This window comes from Solanum tuberosum, unplaced genomic scaffold, assembly GCF_000226075.1.
Source record: "Solanum tuberosum cultivar DM 1-3 516 R44 unplaced genomic scaffold, SolTub_3.0 scf00006, whole genome shotgun sequence".
Classification (NCBI taxonomy): domain Eukaryota; kingdom Viridiplantae; phylum Streptophyta; class Magnoliopsida; order Solanales; family Solanaceae; genus Solanum; species Solanum tuberosum.
Window position 1 is genome coordinate 3,478,520 of NW_006238932.1, and position 20,792 is coordinate 3,499,311.

General features: G+C 37.1%; 1 protein-coding gene across 1 annotated transcript; it reads right to left on the minus strand.

Annotated features, from left to right (window-relative positions):
- Positions 1-2,163: 2,163 nt before the first annotated feature.
- On the minus strand, positions 2,164-9,368 carry LOC102596357 (caltractin-like). Its single transcript, XM_006338824.2, has 7 exons — positions 8,925-9,368; positions 6,763-6,883; positions 6,635-6,671; positions 6,442-6,469; positions 5,356-5,508; positions 5,148-5,250; positions 2,164-2,519 (listed from the first exon to the last, which is right to left on the minus strand). The coding sequence occupies exons 1-7, from the start codon at positions 8,937-8,939 to the stop codon at positions 2,455-2,457; spliced, it is 522 nt and encodes a 173-aa protein (XP_006338886.1). The 5' UTR covers positions 8,940-9,368; the 3' UTR covers positions 2,164-2,454.
- Between the last annotated feature and the right edge of the window lie 11,424 nt (positions 9,369-20,792).

Sequence of the window (20,792 nt, forward strand, 5' to 3'; positions counted from 1 at the left end):
TACACTAAAATAAGAAGAGAAGTGAGCGAGATGAGGAGGGAGTTGAGCGAGATTCGTTATGTATTCCAGATACATATGAACCTAAATACACAATAGATACATGTAGTTGTATGTATCCAGTGTGATTCGTATGTATCTGAGATACTAGATACATAGGAGAGTGGCGAGCAAGATTTGTTATGTATCCCAGATACATATAAATCGACTTGGATTTAATGTATCTAGAACAAACTACACTTAATTTTGATCTCATATATCCAGAAATACATGTATCTAAACGTACCAAAATCTGATAATTTACGTAATATTTTAAACTAGAGTGTATCCAAGTAATTAGCTCCTAATCAAATGAGATTTATGTAGGTTCCCCTTAACAAATTCATGTAAAAAGTGCAATATCTATTCATAATTTACATTATACATTCATCGGTCAGTCTTTTTTTTTTTTTCAAATCCAAAAAGATCTTCTTACTTAGAATAGGTCGTCGATTCAGCATTAGATAAAGGGGGTAAAATTCCTGTTTTTACAATTTACAATAAGCGGTTAAAATCATTTTATCAATATGAGTATCCTATATCTATAAGAATCTTGTTTTGTATCATATATAATAGTGTGTATCTGATAATGTTAATTCTCATTTCTTATATCTAATTTTGTCTGATAGAAGATTCAGATATATATGTATCCAATAAGTAGCAATATTGATTAAGATTATACAATGTTTTGATTTACGTCATCATGTATCTATCAGGCATACACATGTATCTGAGTAAGAGTTTATAAATAGGGCAAACAATAATTTTAATTATGCATCTGAATATCAGGTATACACATGTATCTGAGTAAGATTTTATGAATAGGACAAACGATAATTTTAGTTGTGTATCTGAATCGTATCCCACAAGAAATGGTGTATCAAAACATGTATGTGTTTGCCAAAAAAATTCAAATACATGATTCTTGTATCTAGACATATATATGTATGAGTTGTATCTAATAAATTGTACATGTCCAAGATACATAATTCTTAACAACACAATGATACTCGTCATTGTTGAACTAAAAAGGCTCAAAATTATTGGAGAAAAAATTTAAGAAAGAAACAATGTAAGGTTTGTTGATTTGGATTCCAAATGTTTTGAATTCCTTTAAAGGCCGTGATACCACGAGATACTATAAATTTGTTACATGCATAACTTCTTTCTTAAATCATGTCTTTCAGTTACATTCTTTATTTAAATAGATACTCAAAACTTGCTACACGCATGGCTTCCTCCTTAAATCATGTCTTTCAATTACATTCCTTATTTAAAGAGTAAATTTTAGGAATGGAAAAGATAATATTCATATTAGTACTCTATAGCTATAGTTTAGATAATTGCACTTCATAACTATATTTATGTTTTTTATGGAGCTTCTAATTTGTATAATTCGCTAGATACGTCCAATTTATATACATATTGGTCAGTTCTGTATAAATTCATCTATTCAATTGGATAATTCGTGTATAAAATGTTTCAGCTTTTTCTATGTTTGTATATGTATACAGTGCAAGTTCGTCTTTAATTGTGATAATTGTGTTTGTATATTAGATGTAATTTGTATATGTATATGTGTTTTTGTTAGGCTTGTGCATTGTATATGTACACCTAGCTGTAAATTTATATGTATGTTATTTGTATTAGTATATATGTGGCATCTGTATGCAATAAGAAACAATATTAGTTGTAATTTGTATAAGCATATGTTCTTTTTGTTGTGCTTTTCAATCATATATGTATTAGTATAAACATATGTTCTATATGCGCAATCTATATACAACTAAAAAATTGCATTAGTTGAATTTGAATATGTATATGAAAGTTCATGAAAATAATTGAAAATATTATACAGAATACCAAGAAAAGAAAATATAAAATTGGTTACAAAGAAAAGAAAATATAAAATTAATTTCAACACGCTTTTTTGCAATTACCTGAAAATTTTTATGGCATGATCAGGAGGGTAATGGCGAAAATTCAAAAATAATGCGAGAAAATGGTGTAAATAAAGAGAGAAAAGAACCAATTTGATTTGTATATATCTTCATACAAATATACCTTCTAAGTTGAATACAAAACCAAGGGTCACACCAAATGGCAAATTATGTTGAACAGCAGTTGCAAATTGGAAAAAATACAGTAAATTGTAGCTATAGCATTTAATATGAATTAAATATTTGCTATTTCATACAATTTTTCCCATACACAATTTTGTCAAACAAGACGTAGTAGTTGCTTGCTTACAAATTAGATAATACGCATTCCATAATTAACTGGGTAGAGACTACAGACTGGTAGTCCATTTTGATCCACAAAATAATCATGTGTCCTGAAACTGTTAAGACCATATTATATATTACAGAGTTGATAAATATATATCCTCCAATTTATCTGGTGCAATAATGATACTCCTTAATGCCCAAAATTGGTTCTCCTCATCATTCTCATGAAGTCATCAACGTTAACCTCTCCATCACCTGCAACATTTACAACCAATAGTTCCTCAATAAATTACCCTAACATTCAACAATGATCCAGAAGTAGTGATGCAAAACTAGGAGTTACATCCATATTCTGCAGCACCCAACGAGAAGTTAATAATACAGTAGCTCAGAAGAGAAAGAGATGCACACTTCCTAAAGCATATTCCAGAAACTAGACCTCAATGTCATCAAAAGTGCAAAACTAGAGAATAATAATAATAATAACAGACAAGGCTACAGGGATATTTTTAAAAAAAACACAAGCCAAGTCATGGCATGTCGATGAACAGTACAGGAGTCGCGTTCACTAATAAAATGTGTAGCCTGGAGATTGGTAGTCCTGCAACATGTAGTTATAAAAAGTTGACCATTGTTTATTGTTATCAGATAGCTATTCTATATTTAAAATGTGCAGATCCCTCAATCGCATGGAATAGTTTATCATCAGAGGATGCTAAAACAACAATAACAAGTCAGCACTTACTTGAATATTTAACCTAGTACAAGTATAGGAAAACATGTAATGAAACTGGGCCCCAAGGGTTCAGGTGTAGTGGTAAGAGCGCAGTGTGTGATGTGTGGGTTAAACGCACCGCACACATCACGGATTCAAGCCTTGCCACTCACAAAAGCCTGATTAAGTAGGGAAGGATAGGGATGGGCCCATTATCTAAAGTTTCAAACCGTGCATCGCTGGTACTCGGGAATTACTTGGTAATCAAAAAATTTATACTACGAATGGAGTGTTAAATGAAGAAGGGACTCTGAGAAACTAAATGGTACTGGTCTACAGCATCATTTCAGGATTTTATTTTATTTTTTAATTCACAGAATCATTGGAACCCTAAACGAGAGAAGGAATTTATATTTAAAATCAGCAGAGTGCACATCGTTTGTTATAGATGCAATTCCCAACCAGCTAAGATTTATTAGCTACGAGAAACTAAGGGGACGAAAAGCATTATAGAGACTTTCTCTTACTACATAGTTTGTAATATCATCCTAAACGAACTAGTAGGGGTGGCAAAATTGACCCAAATCCATATAACCCGCTCAACCAGCTAAACTTAAATGGGTTTGGGCAACAATGATTTTGATGATGAACTGTTTAGGGTTATGTCCGAGTTAAGCCATCAAAATCAACAGCCCAAATAAACCCATGGCGATGCCCAAACATGACCCATGAAAATGTCCAATCTTAGCCTATAGAAACGTAGCTTATTTGTGCCAAAAAAAGGAATTGTCCCCTCCCCTGTTACCAATGGCTTCGTTTGGAGAACAATCCAATGTTAGCTATTTTGCTCTTCATTTATTTAAAATAACAAAAAAAAATTACATGATCTTTATTTTTCCATTTCTGAGATTACTTGATCTTGTTTAGCAATATAGTCAAATTTAGGATGTTTTCGTATGGAGGAAAACATTTTTCTTCGTACCAACACACTCTTAGACAACTTCGGCTGTTTTCTACGTAGACATACCAAGAGACATTTTGATCAGATAAGAACAGTTCAAATGATCGAGGTCCCTATATGAAAAGAATGAAACAATTGTTGTCAAACAAATTATCAAGTTCTTAGAACCGAATTCATTTTTAGCAAACAAATCTTTGTACCAACACAATTGTTTTGATGTTTCTGTAATGCAACTTTGACCAATTTCAGAAGTTAAATTGGGATCTATTAATTAAGTTTCTTACTTTAAATATTAGATACTTCATAAATTACACGAGAAAGTTATAACTAGCAATTTGATCTTACAATATAAACTAATTTCATTTTAAAATTCTAGTCATGTTTCACATAATTCAATTCTTGGGAAGCAAAAGGTAAGAAACATTTTCCAACAATCAGAGTAGTTCCTTTTCGGACTTTACTAATTTTTGTGCTCACATAATTAAGTAAGACTTTCTGTAAAATTTGAAATATAAATGAAAAGAACAAAATATATTTTGGTATCATATTGCCAATTTAGTCTTGATGTCTAACCAATAATGCAGTCAAATCATCAATTCCATTATTCTATAGGTTTCTTTTATTAGATGGAGATCCACGGGAATCATGGAATAAAGTTTGAAATGGAAAAATTATGAGTCAAGTTGGAAGAGTAGGGTTATGAGTTATGACCCATTAATACCCATCTCAGTCGACCAACTTTGGGCAGGTTGGGTAATGACCCATTTATCATTTCAGCCCATTTTGACCCGGACAAATTCAGCCCAAACGCCCATTTGCCATCATTAACTGGTAATATATAAGAGATATGATTATAACAGCTTTTGGAATAGCTAGGTCTTTTCAGGAGCTTGAGAACTTCAAAGAAAAATATCTTGCATACCAACTATATTGAAACCACTAGGGCATTGGTCTAGAAGTAAGAGCGTAATTTGTGAGGTGTGGATTAGGGACACATCACAATTTCAAACCCTACCCAAGACAAAAGCATAGTATCTAAGTGGAGAAGGATAGAGGGGCAAGTCCATTATCCACCGAGTTTCAGACCGTGCACCACCAACCCCGGGGGATTCTTGGTTATCAAAAAAATAAAAAAGACCAATATATATTTTGACAATAGAAGCACAAAAGCCACAATAGGAATACTATGAAATATAGCCTAACTTACGATCACGATCTGCCTCTTCTATCATTTCCTGGATTTCTCTGTCAGTAAATCGCTCCCCAAACTCATCAGCGATTCTTTGAATGTCCGCAAAAGAGATTTTCCCCTACATTTAAATGCTTTAATGATTAGTCACAAGCCAAGAAAACAATTTAACTGTACGGAAGATAACCAAAAAAGCAGAAAGCAGGAGAGCAAAAAAAGCAAGCACATTTTTATCTTGATCAATAATCTGAAATGCCTTCATGAGCTCTTCTTTAGTGTCCCTTTCTCCAAACTTGGCAGTCATCATGTGCACAAATTCATCAAAATCAATTGCACCACTGCCATCCTTATCAACTTCTGCAATCATTCGATTGATCTCCTGGAATAACAAACACAATAATGAGCACAGTACCACATATGAGAATAACTGACAAGGGCAGAAAAGAAGAAAACTAAAATCAAGGATTAATCCGCGAATAAACAGTATTTGACACAATGGAAAGGCTCCAAATTAGCACAAGGAGAGAGAGAAAGTAAGAATGAACTTATTCCTAAATGACTTGCCAAATAACAATGAAAGAGTAATCAGATATTAGAAAGGTTAAAATCCTGATACAGGCCTCTAAGGCCAAATCTTGTTAATATTTTGCCAATAGGATCACTGACCAGCCATCATGTTAAAGGCTAAGAGGAATATAGACCAAAAAGAAAAAATCGAAGAACTCTTAAATAATCCATAGATTTCCTTTATTTCCCAGATTCAAAACAATAAGCTGCATGACTAACTAAAGACCACATCACTTACATCTTGGGTGTCAATTAACTACTAGTCAAACACAAAATAATACAACTCAATATATGTGTTGTGGTTAATATCATTCTTAAATCTGCAACCAGGCTATCTACTTAGAAAATCATGTACAGAGTGGAACCGTTGCTAAACAGTCACTATTAATACATTAATTGATAGCCACCCAAGACATTTCCCAAGAATCTGGATTAATGTATCAAACCATCAATAGAAAGGAGCAGAGACTTTAAATAAACTCAACCACAGTTTGTCCAAAACAGAAAAGAAAACAAGGAAAATCAGATAATCTTCAGTTGGCAGTCATAATGCAAGAAAAGCACCATCTGTAATAGGACAAAAAGTAAATCATTGCATCTCATGAGTTTAAGTTATATGCTTCAGATACTAGTACAGATATTGTTGTGATTCAGTATCTTCACTGTATGAAATATGTTGTTAAACAGAAATATACAGTACCATATAGTTATCAGAAACAAATATATGAACTAGCATATACAATACCTCTTCAGTTGCTTCAAAACCCAGAGCCCTGTAACAAATGATACAAGTTTTTATCAATAAAAATGAAGCGGTAAGGGCACCACAGACAGAGAGGTGCAAGAAAGTAGTGGATTACAAAGACACAAAGTCAAGTTTTAGGTTGTTAATCAGATATCCAGGACGTTACAAGGAATAGCAAAGAAGTATCACAAACCTCATAGCAACATTGAGCTCTTTGGCATCAATGGTTCCTAAATAAGTTGCAAAAATTAAGAGTCAGAAAGAAGTTTAACCATCAAAAAACTGCATCTAGTATGGATTCCTTAAGGTTTATTTTATTACCAGAGTTGTCTGTATCAAAAAGCTCAAAAGCCTCTCTTATTTCTTGTCTTTTCTGTTGAGTTAACCCCTGATTACGTCCTCTAGGTTTCTCTCTCCGTGACTGACCTCTGTAAAGGCTTCCCTGCAGGAAGACATGATTCAGGTGAGCGATATGGACAGAGATAGGGAGAGAGGGATGGAAACAGGAGAAAATCGAACAAGTAAAAGAGAAGAAATACAAATTGAAAAAGAAACACATAGCACATAAATTTTCCAATCTTGATTAAATGCAGCCCCGTGTTCTTAATACATCATTCATTACAATTATTACAAACCATAAATAAATTTAAAACGAAAATCTGAAATAAATAGGCTTTCCGAGCCAAAACAGCCAGTCTTTTCCACATTCTAGGCAACTCTTCAACTATAACACCTTGGAAATGGGAAAAGGGCAAAGAACTTAAAGTTTTGGGCTACTTGGTGAGTCCTCATGCTCCGAGGACCTTGTCACCTATGTTTATATTCTTTTATGTCTTTTGTTTTCTGATATTGTATGTGCTGTATAGGTTACGTCCCAACAACTTTTGATGTACTAGATTGGCTTATCGAGACTATGATGTCACTTCTTCTTTTATGCCAAACTCTTTCATTATATGAGATTCTCTTACTATTTTCTATTATGTTGTGTTGTATGTGTGCCAAGTTGCTTGTGTAGGGTCTCTCCGAGTCTTATACGTCATGTCATCTCTAGGGTGTACTTTGGGTCATGACATCAACTCATCCCAATGTCAAAACTATACTCTATGCCAACATACAAAATTTATATTAAACCCTAAGAAAATGGTATCTGTGTATATATCAAGCAAAGGTTTAGTAATGGCAATATCAATCTAGTGATATCCAAGAGTTAAACGGAAACAGAAGCTAGCATGCCTTTGGGGATGAATGCATTTGCACAAGATATCATAGGTATTTAGAAACCAACTGAAAAGACAGAAATTACAAAATATCTTGTGTCTAGTATTTGTTAAGCTTACACAAAACACCCTTTTATTACTTGACCCTGAATTGAGGCATAACCAAACAGATCTTAAGGGCATTGTATTTAAGTAGGCATTGCTTCAAAAGGACTTATAATTAATGAAAGAGAGACATGACACTGATTTATATAAAAAATATTTTCTTATAATCTCTATGTATTAAAAGACATCACTCAGTCTTCATCAAACATATCAGAAAAGGAGAAGATAACAGGTCAAGACGAAATGAATTTTATGAGCAGACATTATAAATATTATTAAACTAATTAGGAACTTGTAGGAGAAATCATGCCACAAAATACACTCTCGGACAAGAGGCAAGCTTGACATCCTATGTAAACATATAGTAGGCACAAGTTTAGCACTTTAGACAAACAACCAAGTGTCACGGTACACAAATGAGATTCAAAGATCCGTTCAGCTTACGAATATCAAGAAGTTCAAGGGCTTGGAGGCACATATAGGATTGGGGGCACTTATAGGGTCAGGATTACATACATGGATGCTTCCACAAAATGCCTATCGCACTCGAGTTTTCCAACAATTATAGATAATGAAAATACAGCAAACTAACATATTAAGAATTGAAATGACTTTGATGGAAACTAACCGATCAAGACGGAACAGTCAGGAGAACAATAACACTTGATACACAGCGGTTCAAGCAGCACTATCCAATCCCCGAACAGGGCCATAAAGAAAGAAAATTGCTTCTAGTTTTCAGTTTAAAAGATGAAAGTTTTACCAAAATTCCACGTACTAAGGAATTCACACCCATGAAAAAAAATCCTTTTGTTGCTATATTTAAGCGTTAAGAATCAACCCGAGGATCACATTGATCAAGTTTACCATATTTACTTGAAAGGGGAAAGAAACAGATTGCCATGAATTGGGTTCAAAATTGGAAAGGAAAGGACCATTACTATCCAAGTTAGTTTCTAACTTTCACCAAAAATGATGAAAATTCGACGACCAACACAATGACCCACATATTTGATATGCTAAATTGTCATTCTTGTTGGTTCATGTATTCTATACACTGATTATACAAACAAAAAAGTAGGCAGAATTTGAACAGCATATAAGAACCGACTACGAGCTAAACTGATAAAAAAAAAATCAAAATAAGGATCAAATACGGACCTCAGCTATAGTCATCACGGATCCCTGGTCGAACTCACACTCGAACACGAACCAGCAAATAAGAGAACACAACAATGAAATATGATGGTGATCGAGTAGTATTAACTATTGATGTGTAAATGAGTAATTATTGGTGTATGAAATGGATCGGGAGACAGATGGAAGATGAGAGGATAGAGGTGGTGGCGATTTGTTCTCGCCGGGGAGGAGATGAAGATGGGGTGGAGCAGCGGCGAAGGAGATGGGAGGTGGCGCTGGGAAAAGGGCAAGAGGAGGATGGCGCGGCGCTGGTTGTCTCGCCGGAGCTTGGCGGGTGACGGAGAGAGAAAAGGAGGTGGGCGGCGGTCGTTCACTGGAGTGGAGGAGAGAAAATTTATTAGGGTTTGGTGTGTGGTGAGATTAAAAGGAGAAGAGATGAATGCGATGATCTAGTCCATTGAATAAATCATACGGATTGATGGATGAGATTAAAAATGGAGTTTTGGAATTTCACAAGATTTATATAAATTTCGTTGAAAATGAAATAATAAAGGCTACCATTGAAACAAAATGGAAAGGACGGACTATTATTTATCTTCTATGGGCTTCTTTGGAAAGTCATCTAATAATTGAATTTGGTGTAATTGGATGTAATTAAATTGTTTGGCCTGTTTGAATGATCTTGTAATTACTTTAGTTAGAGGATAATTGATTATAATTGTAGACTTGGTTTGTCATTTTGGAAAATTGTGTGAATTTACCGTTTTGCCTGTCCCGATATCAACTCCGAGTCTTTTATAATTGAGTTTTGAATATTGGTTAAAAACTTTGAGTTTAAAGTTCGGAATTTGGTAAGATTTGAGTTTGAAAGACTAATATTGTCAAAAAGAGGTTTTCCGTGTCTTTTGGAGTTTGAGTGTCGTAATGGAATTTCGTTGATTGCAGTAATACTGGGAATGTGAAATCTAAACTATGAGAGTTATCGATTTCAAATTCGGAGTTTTTTCGAGGATTTGAGGTCCTAAGTTGGAAATTGTTGAGAATTTAGCTTTTGGGTTGACTTTGGTCAACATTCGAGGTTCAGATGTTTGGATCGCAATTCTAAGAGTTTTGTTGGATTCGGGGGATGTTTATAGGCCTAGGAGAGTTCTTGATCGATTTTTGAGAGGTCTCGAGCTTGGTTTAGCCTTAATCCCGAGGGTCCTTTCAATGTTTTAAAAGTTGGTTGGTTTTTCTAATGTTGGTGTGCTTCGCTTTCGCGAAGGGTGCCTTGCTATCATGATGTTCGTAAAAGCAAGACCCTGATCGCGAAAGCAGAGGGCCTCAGTTAGGCGGGGTTCGCTTAAGCGAACCATGGGTCGCGATCGCGATGTTTGCGAAAGCGAAGGTCCCCACTTTCGCGGGATTCGCTTTTGTGAACCTGAGGTTAGTTTTGTGACATCAGATAGGGTTTTGACCCGCAAAATTCGGGGTTTTCGTCCCCACTTTCCATTTTTTAGATTGGTAATTCCTTAAGGGCTATTTGTGAAAGTATTTCTTGTGCTAAATCATTTGGATAAGCTTTAATGATCCTAAAACTTTATTTCTCTTTAATTATTTATGGATTTTAATATCAAAACTTGAGTTTTTGATTGGCAAATGACAAAGTTTTTTTTAAAGGGTGTGTTTGGTATGAAGGAAAATGTTTTCCATGGAAAATGTTTTCCTAGAAAATGTTTTCTTGGAAAACAAGTTGATTTTTGACTTATTTTCTCATGTTTGGTTAATGAGTAGAAAATATTTTTCGGAAAAGATTTTTAGTGTTTGATTTATGAATGAAAAATATTTTTGAGAAATATCTTTTATTTTTACTAGAGTAGAAAATAATTTTTGAAATTGAAAATATTTTTTAAAAACAAACACTGTCAAGTAGTTCAGTTACACACAACAAGTACATCAATCACAATTAGCAAACAAGTCACACTTAGACAACAAAGGCATCACTTCACATTGACCAACCTCTCGGCGCAACACTTTCCCATCGGCACAATATCACTAGTCGGAACCATTTCCCATCGGTTTTCTATCAAATCACTAGCCGAAACCATTTTCCATTGGCACAACATCACTAGCCGGAACCATTTCCCATCGGTTTTGATAACCATTTTCCATCGTTTTTATATTATTTCACTAGCTAGAACCATTTCCCATCGATTTTATATCATTTCACTAGCCAGAACCATTTTCCATCAACTTTATATCATTGCACTATCCGGAACCATTTCCCATCGGCTTTATATCATTTCACTTGCCCGAACTATTTTCCATTGACTTTATATCATCTCATTAGTCAGAACCATTTTCCATCGGCTTTATATCACAAATCTCATCACGATGTACGACAATCAATGCACATAAGCAAGTTTACACCATAAAGAAGAGACAAGAAATCAAGCAATTCATGTCCACATTCATGTTGTCAAGCATTTTATTAATCAATCAAATAAGGGTCATCACAAGGCAATTCACAAGCATTATGATCAATACATATTCTTTTCATTTCAACCCTTTTTTATTCATTAAGATTTATCAAGTGGATAATTAATCCTCACCTCATTCTCATTACTCCCAACACACAATGAAGGCAATACACAAATTTTACTAAATTACTAGGTTTAGGAGATCACTTGTCTTAAGTCAACCAACTAGTCACTCCAAGACTTGAGTCTTCCCTTCTGACCAATGTCCAAAGTCACACAATCTATATCAATCAAGTATTCACAAAAATTTCCGGAAATAACAATACCCAATTCAAAACTTTGAAAAATGGGTCACTCAACAAAACCAAATTCCGAAAATGAAGTTTAAATCCAAAATTCTTTACAGAAATCATTACTCAAGGCATTTGGAACTTATTGGTGATAATCATTTTGAAAGAAAGCACATAAAATGAGTTCACAATCTCCATTTTAGTTTAGAACTTGAGTTTTTGGGTGTGTTTGGTATGAAGGAAAACATTTTCCGGAAAATGTTTTCCTTCATACCAAACACACCCAAAAACTCAAGTTCTAAACTAAAATGGAGATTGTGAACTCATTTTATGTGCTTTCTTTCAAAATGATTATCACCAATAAGTTCCAAATGCCTTGAGTAATGATTTCTGTAAAGAATTTTGGATTTAAACTTCATTTTCGGAATTTGGTTTTGTTGAGTGACCCATTTTTCAAAGTTTTGAATTGGGTATTGTTATTTCCGGAAATTTTTGTGAATACTTGATTGATATAGATTGTGTGACTTTGGACATTGGTCAGAAGGGAAGACTCAAGTCTTGGAGTGACTAGTTGGTTGACTTAAGACAAGTGATCTCCTAAACCTAGTAATTTAGTAAAATTTGTGTATTGCCTTCATTGTGTGTTGGGAGTAATGAGAATGAGGTGAGGATTAATTATCCACTTGATAAATCTTAATGAATAAAAAAGGGTTGAAATGAAAAGAATATGTATTGATCATAATGCTTGTGAATTGCCTTGTGATGACCCTTATTTGATTGATTAATAAAATGCTTGACAACATGAATGTGGACATGAATTGCTTGATTTCTTGTCTCTTCTTTATGGTGTAAACTTGCTTATGTGCATTGATTGTCGTACATCGTGATGAGATTTGTGATATAAAGCCGATGGAAAATGGTTCTGACTAATGAGATGATATAAAGTCAATGGAAAATAGTTCGGGCAAGTGAAATGATATAAAGCCGATGGGAAATGGTTCCGGATAGTGCAATGATATAAAGTTGATGGAAAATGGTTCTGGCTAGTGAAATGATATAAAATCGATGGGAAATGGTTCTAGCTAGTGAAATAATATAAAAACGATGGAAAATGGTTATCAAAACCGATGGGAAATGGTTCCGGCTAGTGATGTTGGGCCGATGAGAATGGTTCTGGCTAGTGATATTGAGCCGATGAGAAATAGTTCCGACAAAGGTTTCATTATTGTGATTTGATGCATTTTGATGCTCATGTTTGACTTAATTGTTAATTGTGATGGATGTATTTGTTACGTGTGATTGATCTACTTGACATTGAGATTGACTTACTTAATTCTTGTTGGTCGTTGAATTGTGACTGTTGAACTGTGATCATTGAGCCTTGTGAGCTGTGTATTGTAGAACTGTTAGGTTGAGCTGAATTCTCTACAGGTTGCAGTTTAAGGAGGTTCGGTTGGGATGGAAGGAGTATTCGATTTCTAGTTAGTTGCTTTGTCTATTAGATTGCTTTTTGTATATCATGTTGTTGGTACTCACTCCTTCCTTATACACTTGTGTAGGTTCCAAGCCCGGTATCATGTGATTTCTCTTTCTCTCCCACCTTTGAGACTTGTCAGAGAACTCTCTTATTCTAATGATCTTTTGATGATTTGTAGCTATGAAGGCTAAAGGACAAGGCAAATATGAATGAAAGAATGACCAAAAATGTAAAAAGAAGTGCAATCTATACATTGATGATCGCCAAACAAGAAAGGCGAATTACCTAGTGAGCATGTCCTCGCCTGAAGTGACAGTGCACAACACTTGTATTTATTGAGGCAAGTGAGCGAACTCCAAACAAAAGGTGACTCGCCGAATGAGAAAGGGCGAACGGGTTGACCATCACCGAAGCAAACAGTACAAGGAGAAAAATTGAAGGCTCGAAATGTGAACTAAGGTGGTACTTGGTGATACGCCGAATGTGAAAGACATAATCAAATGATATCACTGACTAAGGTTCAAACACCTGAAGCCTAGAGCAAGAAAAGGCGAGCTGGAGAGAAATTGGTTATTCTCTCAGTGTCATCGGCGAGCCCGACTAATGTCGCCTAATGGGTAGCATATTGAGTTTTGGGAAACTATAAATAGCCCAAAGGAGAGAGAGAAAAAAAAGTTCAGTTGAGTTGCAATAGTTTTTGGTGTATGAACAAGTGAAGAGAGAAAAAACACTTTACCTTGTGAATAACACTTTCTAGTTTTTGGGGTTTTCAACTTTGTTCTTGAAAATTGACAAATTGAGTTGAATCCAAAGTGGGTTTGATTGTAATTTCTTAATTTCATGTTACCCATGACTGCTTTCATGAAATGTATGATTTCTTTGCCTTTTGTGATGGATGCCTAAAACCTCAAGATCTAGGAGTGCAATTATGGGGTTGGGTGTAAATTTAATGTAGTGGTATTTTGTTATGCTTTATTTTGCTGCTATTCATACATAAATTTGGGTCAATTAGCATAGGGTTAATTTATGGGTTAAGGTTTCAAACTTTATTCTTATTTCCGATCTCCAATCGATGCTCGAAAGAGATTGATTGTAGTAGGTAATTAGTCCAAGACTAGCAATTTAGGTTTGATGTCTGCAACTTGCTTGAAAATAGAGGTTGTGGGTCGGATCTATTTGCCCTATTTCTGTATCGAAAGAGAGAATATAGTAAGGTATTGGGTTGTTTCATATAATATGTAGATGAGACCGAAAGGAGATTCTATGCAAGAATGCTATGAGATCGAAAGAAGATTAACGTCATTGAAGATGACCTAGCCTATTTACGAATGTTCATCACTATAGAGTAACACAATTTCCCCTATATGTAACATTAATTTCCGATCCCCGCAACCTTAGATTGCTTGTTGAATTTTCCAAAAGTTTAGTTAATTGTGAGAATTGATAACTAAATCCTTTTGTTAATTTGGTGGAATCATCCACCCACTTGTTCTTACTATTACAAATGAATGATTTTACAATCAAAATTTCTTGATAGAATTTTCTACGATATACCATTCTATGTGGGATTCGATCCCAACTCTTAGTAGAGTAATTTTATTGACGACGACCACTGTCTCTTTTAATTAGTTTTAAAGAGTACATTTGAGCGTTATAAAAATGACATTGTTACCTAGGAATGGTGGTTGAGAATTCTATTTGAGAAATTAGTTTGTAAATTTGTTTAGTTGGAGTCGATTGTTGTTTTGTTTTATTGTTGGCTGATTTTGCAGGTCTAATATAATGAGTGGCCATGGTAGTGATAACGATAGTCACTATGATCGAAACGATAACATGGGTGATTCGAATGATATGCATGTGAATATTGTTCAAACACGGGAGCCATCCTGATACCTCTCACAGCTGGGAGGGATGTTGTCACACCCCTAAATAGGGGGAGTAACTGGCACTCGATACCCTATAAGATCGAGTTACCCACTAAACATACTAGCTAAATCAAACTGTGAGACCAAAAGATTGAGCAACACAACCTCTAAAAAGTGAAGCTTGGACCCTGAAGGTCATGACTTGAATGAGAATAACCATACAAACAATGGTAGACAAGCCGAAAAAAATAAAAATGTACTATCTAGTCCACGAGGCCACAACCGAAGACATACCTACTTACACACACACACACACACACACATATATATATATATATATACATGCCAAGACTATTGGCTGGAGATTGAAACATACAAAAATAAAACCCAGAATATTGTGTCCACAATAGCCTCTATGAGTGACATAAGCACTGTCGAGACAAGGCCCCGACTATACCCAAATTGTACAACAAAACTAAACATCCTCTGATAGCCCCAGGATAAGATAAAGATTAGCAACTCACTACTGAACTTGAATCCTAGTGGGTGATATGCTGAAATTATACCTCCCTAAAGAAGTATAAGCGATCGTTGTCAAATAAAGAACCCAACTTGTAGGTTGGGGTCGATCTCACGAGGAATATGATTTAGACTTAAACTTAACTCACTCTTATATTCGTTTAGTCAACTTATTTCCGAGACAAGTAAGTAAAGAAAGGGTTTTTGAGTAACAAATAACTGATTGTTGTTAAGCAACAAGTGAGAAAGATTCAGACTTTATTGTTATCAATGAGAGAGAAACTAGGGTGTATGTATTCCCTATAAGCTCTTAACGTGGTAATCCTAATAATAGTAATCCTTTCCTAGTGTTTTACATGCAAAGTTGGTAAGATATGTATCCCTAAGTGATTGGTTTTCCAAATGGGGAATTTCACTCCGCACCTTGGTCCGGCTACATGTGTATAATTTACTAACCCTTACCTTTACCTCAGATTAGTTATCACATCAATGTATGACTTAGTTTTCACCCTCGCACTAATTGACATTAGACTATTAGATAGTATCACACTAAATCTCTGTTGATAATTCTTTTCTTATTAACTACCTTATTGGTTCGACAAGTAGCAACAAGGCGAGTTCTAACGTTGGCCACCGTTAAAAAGACTTCTAAGCAAAACAATTACCAATACATGCATCAACACTATTCAAGAATTACTTAGTTATTATTCATACGTTGTTAATTGATCATGGTTCCCACAACCCTAGTTGTGGATTTAGCTACTTATGCTTGAAAGAACACAATTCATATTTTTAGAAGAAGAATTCATGAACTTACGTATTCAGTAGAACAAACCCGAAATCTCCAATTGAAATTCAAAGAAAAAATCTTATAAACCGAAATTAGGAAATCAAATTGCCAAAGTTTGCAAGTTAATTCCCAAGAAAATACCAAGAACTAAGAGTATACAATGGTGTATAACCCCCAAAAACGAGGTTTACATACCTTATTTATAGAAAAACTTGTCCTAAACAAAAAGGAAACGAAATAAGGAAATAAAGCTTCTGGACGCGGCTTCGATCGACGAGACTGACCTACGGACCATGGTTAGACCTACGATCCGTAGGTCCCTTCCGTAGCTTGATACTTAGAACTTTTCCACAGAGGCTGGAACCTTCAACTTTCAGATACAAATGACGGGTGTGCAGTACGGACCGTAGGTTGACCTACGATACGTGGGTCCCATTCAGTGGTTCCACACTTAGAACTTTTCATCAGGTACTGGAACTTCAACTCCCAGTGATCATTGACGGATGTGCAGGACGGCCGATGGGTCGACCTACACTCCGTCACTCGCCTTTGTAGTTTCACACTTGGTCAGACTTCCCTGATGATCATTCCACGCCTACCCACGACGGACCGTGACTGGACCTACGGTCCGTAGGTCACCTTCGTGGATGGCTCCTTCTGCAAAATTTCAGTTGTCATTTCTCTCGACCTCGTCCAAGCCTATTTCCTGCAAATATAACACAATAAACAATAATTCTAATACAAAATGGCCCTAGACACACACAATTCTTAAGTGAAATGTATTAAAAATACTGTAAACTCACGGTATATCAACACCCTCAACTTAAATTCGTTGTTTATCCTCAAGCGACACACTAAGACTCTAAACGACGCTTGTGTAGAAGCCGATATTCAAACTCAAGCAATCACATGGCTTTCTATCCCGACTCCCTTTTCTAGTGCAAATCTTTTCTCTTAGACTCAACAAGCTAACTCATGCGGATCAAGATATGACAAAGATCGACCAATAGACACACAACATACACTTTTTCACAATCACCAAGGTACCAATTCACCGACAATGTAACTAGTGCCCTCACTTCAAACGAAATCCTTTTCACACAAAATATAAGAATTTTGAGTTTTAGGATTCATTCAACACTCACGCTCAGAAGTGACTTCAAGTACAGTTGGTGCTCAAAACCGCAATTGTCCCCAATGCACAAAAAGTAAAAACATAAAACATAGGGTGAAGGAAACATGTGGCGCATTGCGCCGAAGACCTCTCAACAAGTGGGTGGGTCCGGTTTCCCGGAGCCCGGTGGATCAACAATCGGGTCAGCATCATTAGTATCCGTATCTACCATCTCAGCACCCTCAGTAGTGCTAATATCCACTCTCACTGCACCATCAGTAGTGCTCACGCTGTTAGAGGTACCAACACCAATCTCCCTAGCCCGCTGTTGGCGCGTCTCCTCATCAACTATAGATGCCTTCCGGGCTACCTCAAGCTCCTAGTGCTCCCTCTTGCGAGCTTTCCCAGCCTCAGTGTTACCACATCATATCTCCCAGCCTCTTGCGGCATACTACTATCATATCAGGGATGAAAGGTGATCATTTCTTGTTCTTAGCAGCTATGGCTATTCATTTGAGTATTCAGGTAATGAATAGTCAATGAGCGAAGGGCGCAGTTACCACAGCTATGAGTTCAAGCGGCTACCCTATAGTAGCAGTTCATTGAGGCTCGACATACATGTCCTAACGAGACAGAATTTGGAACTTGCTATCCTCTTGCCTAGCAGGCAAAGATTTACCTCCGTGGAAAGGATGATTCATTCGGATCGACATGAGAGTCCAACTACATTGCCAGAATCCATGTTGTATATTTGAAAGAGGTTGACCTCCTTGCTTCTCTCATCCAGCCTCTTGCGGCATACTACTATCATATCAGGGATGAAAGGTGATCATTTCTTGTTCTTAGCAGCTATGGCTATTCATTTGAGTATTCAGGTAATGAATAGTCAATGAGCGAAGGGCGCAGTTACCACAGCTATGAGTTCAAGCGGCTACCCTATAGTAGCAGTTCATTGAGGCTCGACATACATGTCCTAACGAGACAGAATTTGGAACTTGCTATCCTCTTGCCTAGCAGGCAAAGATTTACCTCCGTGGAAAGGATGATTCATTCGGATCGACATGAGAGTCCAACTACATTGCCAGAATCCATATTGTATATTTGAAAGAGGTTGACCTCTTTGTAATCAGAAGTCCGACTGGAGCGGGGGCGCTTCCTAGCATGATGGAAAGAATCAGGCCGCGACATCTCATATCTAAATAAGGCATCCAACACCGTATTATCAACCGGTATTGTAGGGGCAGACTCAGGCTCAGAGTGGCATTAAGAGGGCATCAAAATCATCCCAGAGACTTGCTAACTCCGTCCGGAAAGTAGAAACATCAGTGGTGGGGGCTGGTCGCTCTAGGACGCGCATCTCAAATGCATCAAGGCGCTGGTGAACAGCCTGAACCTTACGATCCATCATATGCTGCATTTGCTGCTCAACCCTAGTCGCAGACTCCTTAATCGTACGCTTCATCTAAGGCCTCACATACTGAAGTAGTGTAGCCATTTGGGCCTCCAACTTTTGGACACGGGCTATAGGCACGGTAGCAGACCCTGAAGAGTGAGTGGCTCTGGAGGAGCTAGGGGACTGACTAACTACCGGAGATGGGGAGGCCGGGGCATCCTCAGTAGTGGATGGAGGGGCAGGCACTTCACCCTGCATCTGCTCCACATCTACTACCAAGTCTGCTCCCAATGGTGGCACCTCAACCTGTGGCTCTCTGTGAGGTACAACTACATTAGCCTCATCCCGAATCAGGTCGATATCTAGAGTCTTGGTCGCTTGAAGCAACCTGTCACAATGACAAACCGGTACTACAGTATCCCTGCACAGGTGGAAAATGAGGTATGGGAAGGGTAAGGTGGTGGTGGTCTTGAAAGCCCGCTCGTGTATCTCCTGAATCAGCATGCAGGCAAAGTCTACCTCCAACCCAGCGACCAAGGCTGCAACCATAACTACGCGGTCCCAAGTGAGCACATTATCTGCCAGAGTAGGATACACCAGGTTCCGCACCAACAACCTGAAGAATTTGGCCACAAATGTCAAGGTGACCTTCGTGATACCCAAGCTCGGGGTGCTGCCCCACTCGGCGCGCTCTCTGTCTATAGCAAGATGACGGGCTAACCAATGCAAAAGAGACTCTCGCTGCTTGGCATTCTGCTGAAATGCCCCACTCCGAACAATGTCCATGCGATAGTCAAACTCGGTCGTGTTGATAGGCAGAGTGTGGCCTTGATCGTAGAGGAACCTGCGGAGAGTGGTCTCCGATATGTCAACTGAATGCCCCCAAACTAGTGTAGCAGTGAGTGGAGCCTGGGCGGCAAGCTTGGCCCATCTGTCGATCGAACCTCTAAGGGTGGTTGCGTAAGAAGTGTAGAACTCCCTGACTATCTCCTCACTGAAGGACCCTGGGCTACGGGCCATCCACTTGCACCTGTGCCTCTAGAAGAGCTCATGGATTGAGGGCGTGGTGTGGAAGCTGCTTGTAAGAACTCAACGCTCATCGGTGACTAATCGAGCCATCATGTCCTTCTCAGTCAGCATGCGAGCATTTCTGTATATCTGGAACTGGCCGTTTTCATACCATCTATTGGACTCCTCAGGAACTTGTGTGTGATCGGTATTAGGGGGGACTATAATGCTCCCCGCGTTATCAGCCTTATCAGACGAGGTAGTCATTCCGTGGGAACTGGAGCCAGAGCCAGAGCCAGAGCTAGATGTAGGGCCAGAGCCAGATATGGAGCCAAAGTCGACTGGTGAACTGATCAGTGTATCCTCCTCATCATACTAGGAGGCAGTGACCACGTCGGAAATCACCTGCTAGGTTTGATTTTATGTAGTGCGTGGTGTTGTGGGGGATGTCCTAGTAGGAGGTGGGACATATGCAAGGTCAGTCTCCGCATCAGTATCCTCATCAATCAGTCGAAGGGTTGGTGCCACCGATTTCTACTTGCCATTCACGGTGTAAGGTGGAGCTGTCTTGGGAGCCATGGTACCTGTGGAAGCTTAGTTAATACCAAAATAAGCCAATAACAGACTCAAACAAATTTTAGACCAAGAAACGACTCAAAACAAAAACCAAAAAATATTTTAGGCAGTAGTTGAACTGCCGACCCATAGTGGGTACCTGATAATTTATAAAAGAAGTATTTCAAAAACGAAGTGTTCTAATAGTTTAAACATTTAAGTTATACTAGAGAGTTTTGAAGATCGTGAGTTACTTTAAAGAATTTTCATAATAACTTTAGTGGGGAAAAAGGGATGGTTAAAAGTAATGAAGGTCTCCCGTGATATTTTAAGTCACATCACCCAAAGAAGAAAAAGAATTCATATATGCGAACGTATAATCAAGGAAATCAATAAAATGACATGTAGATGTCGAATAC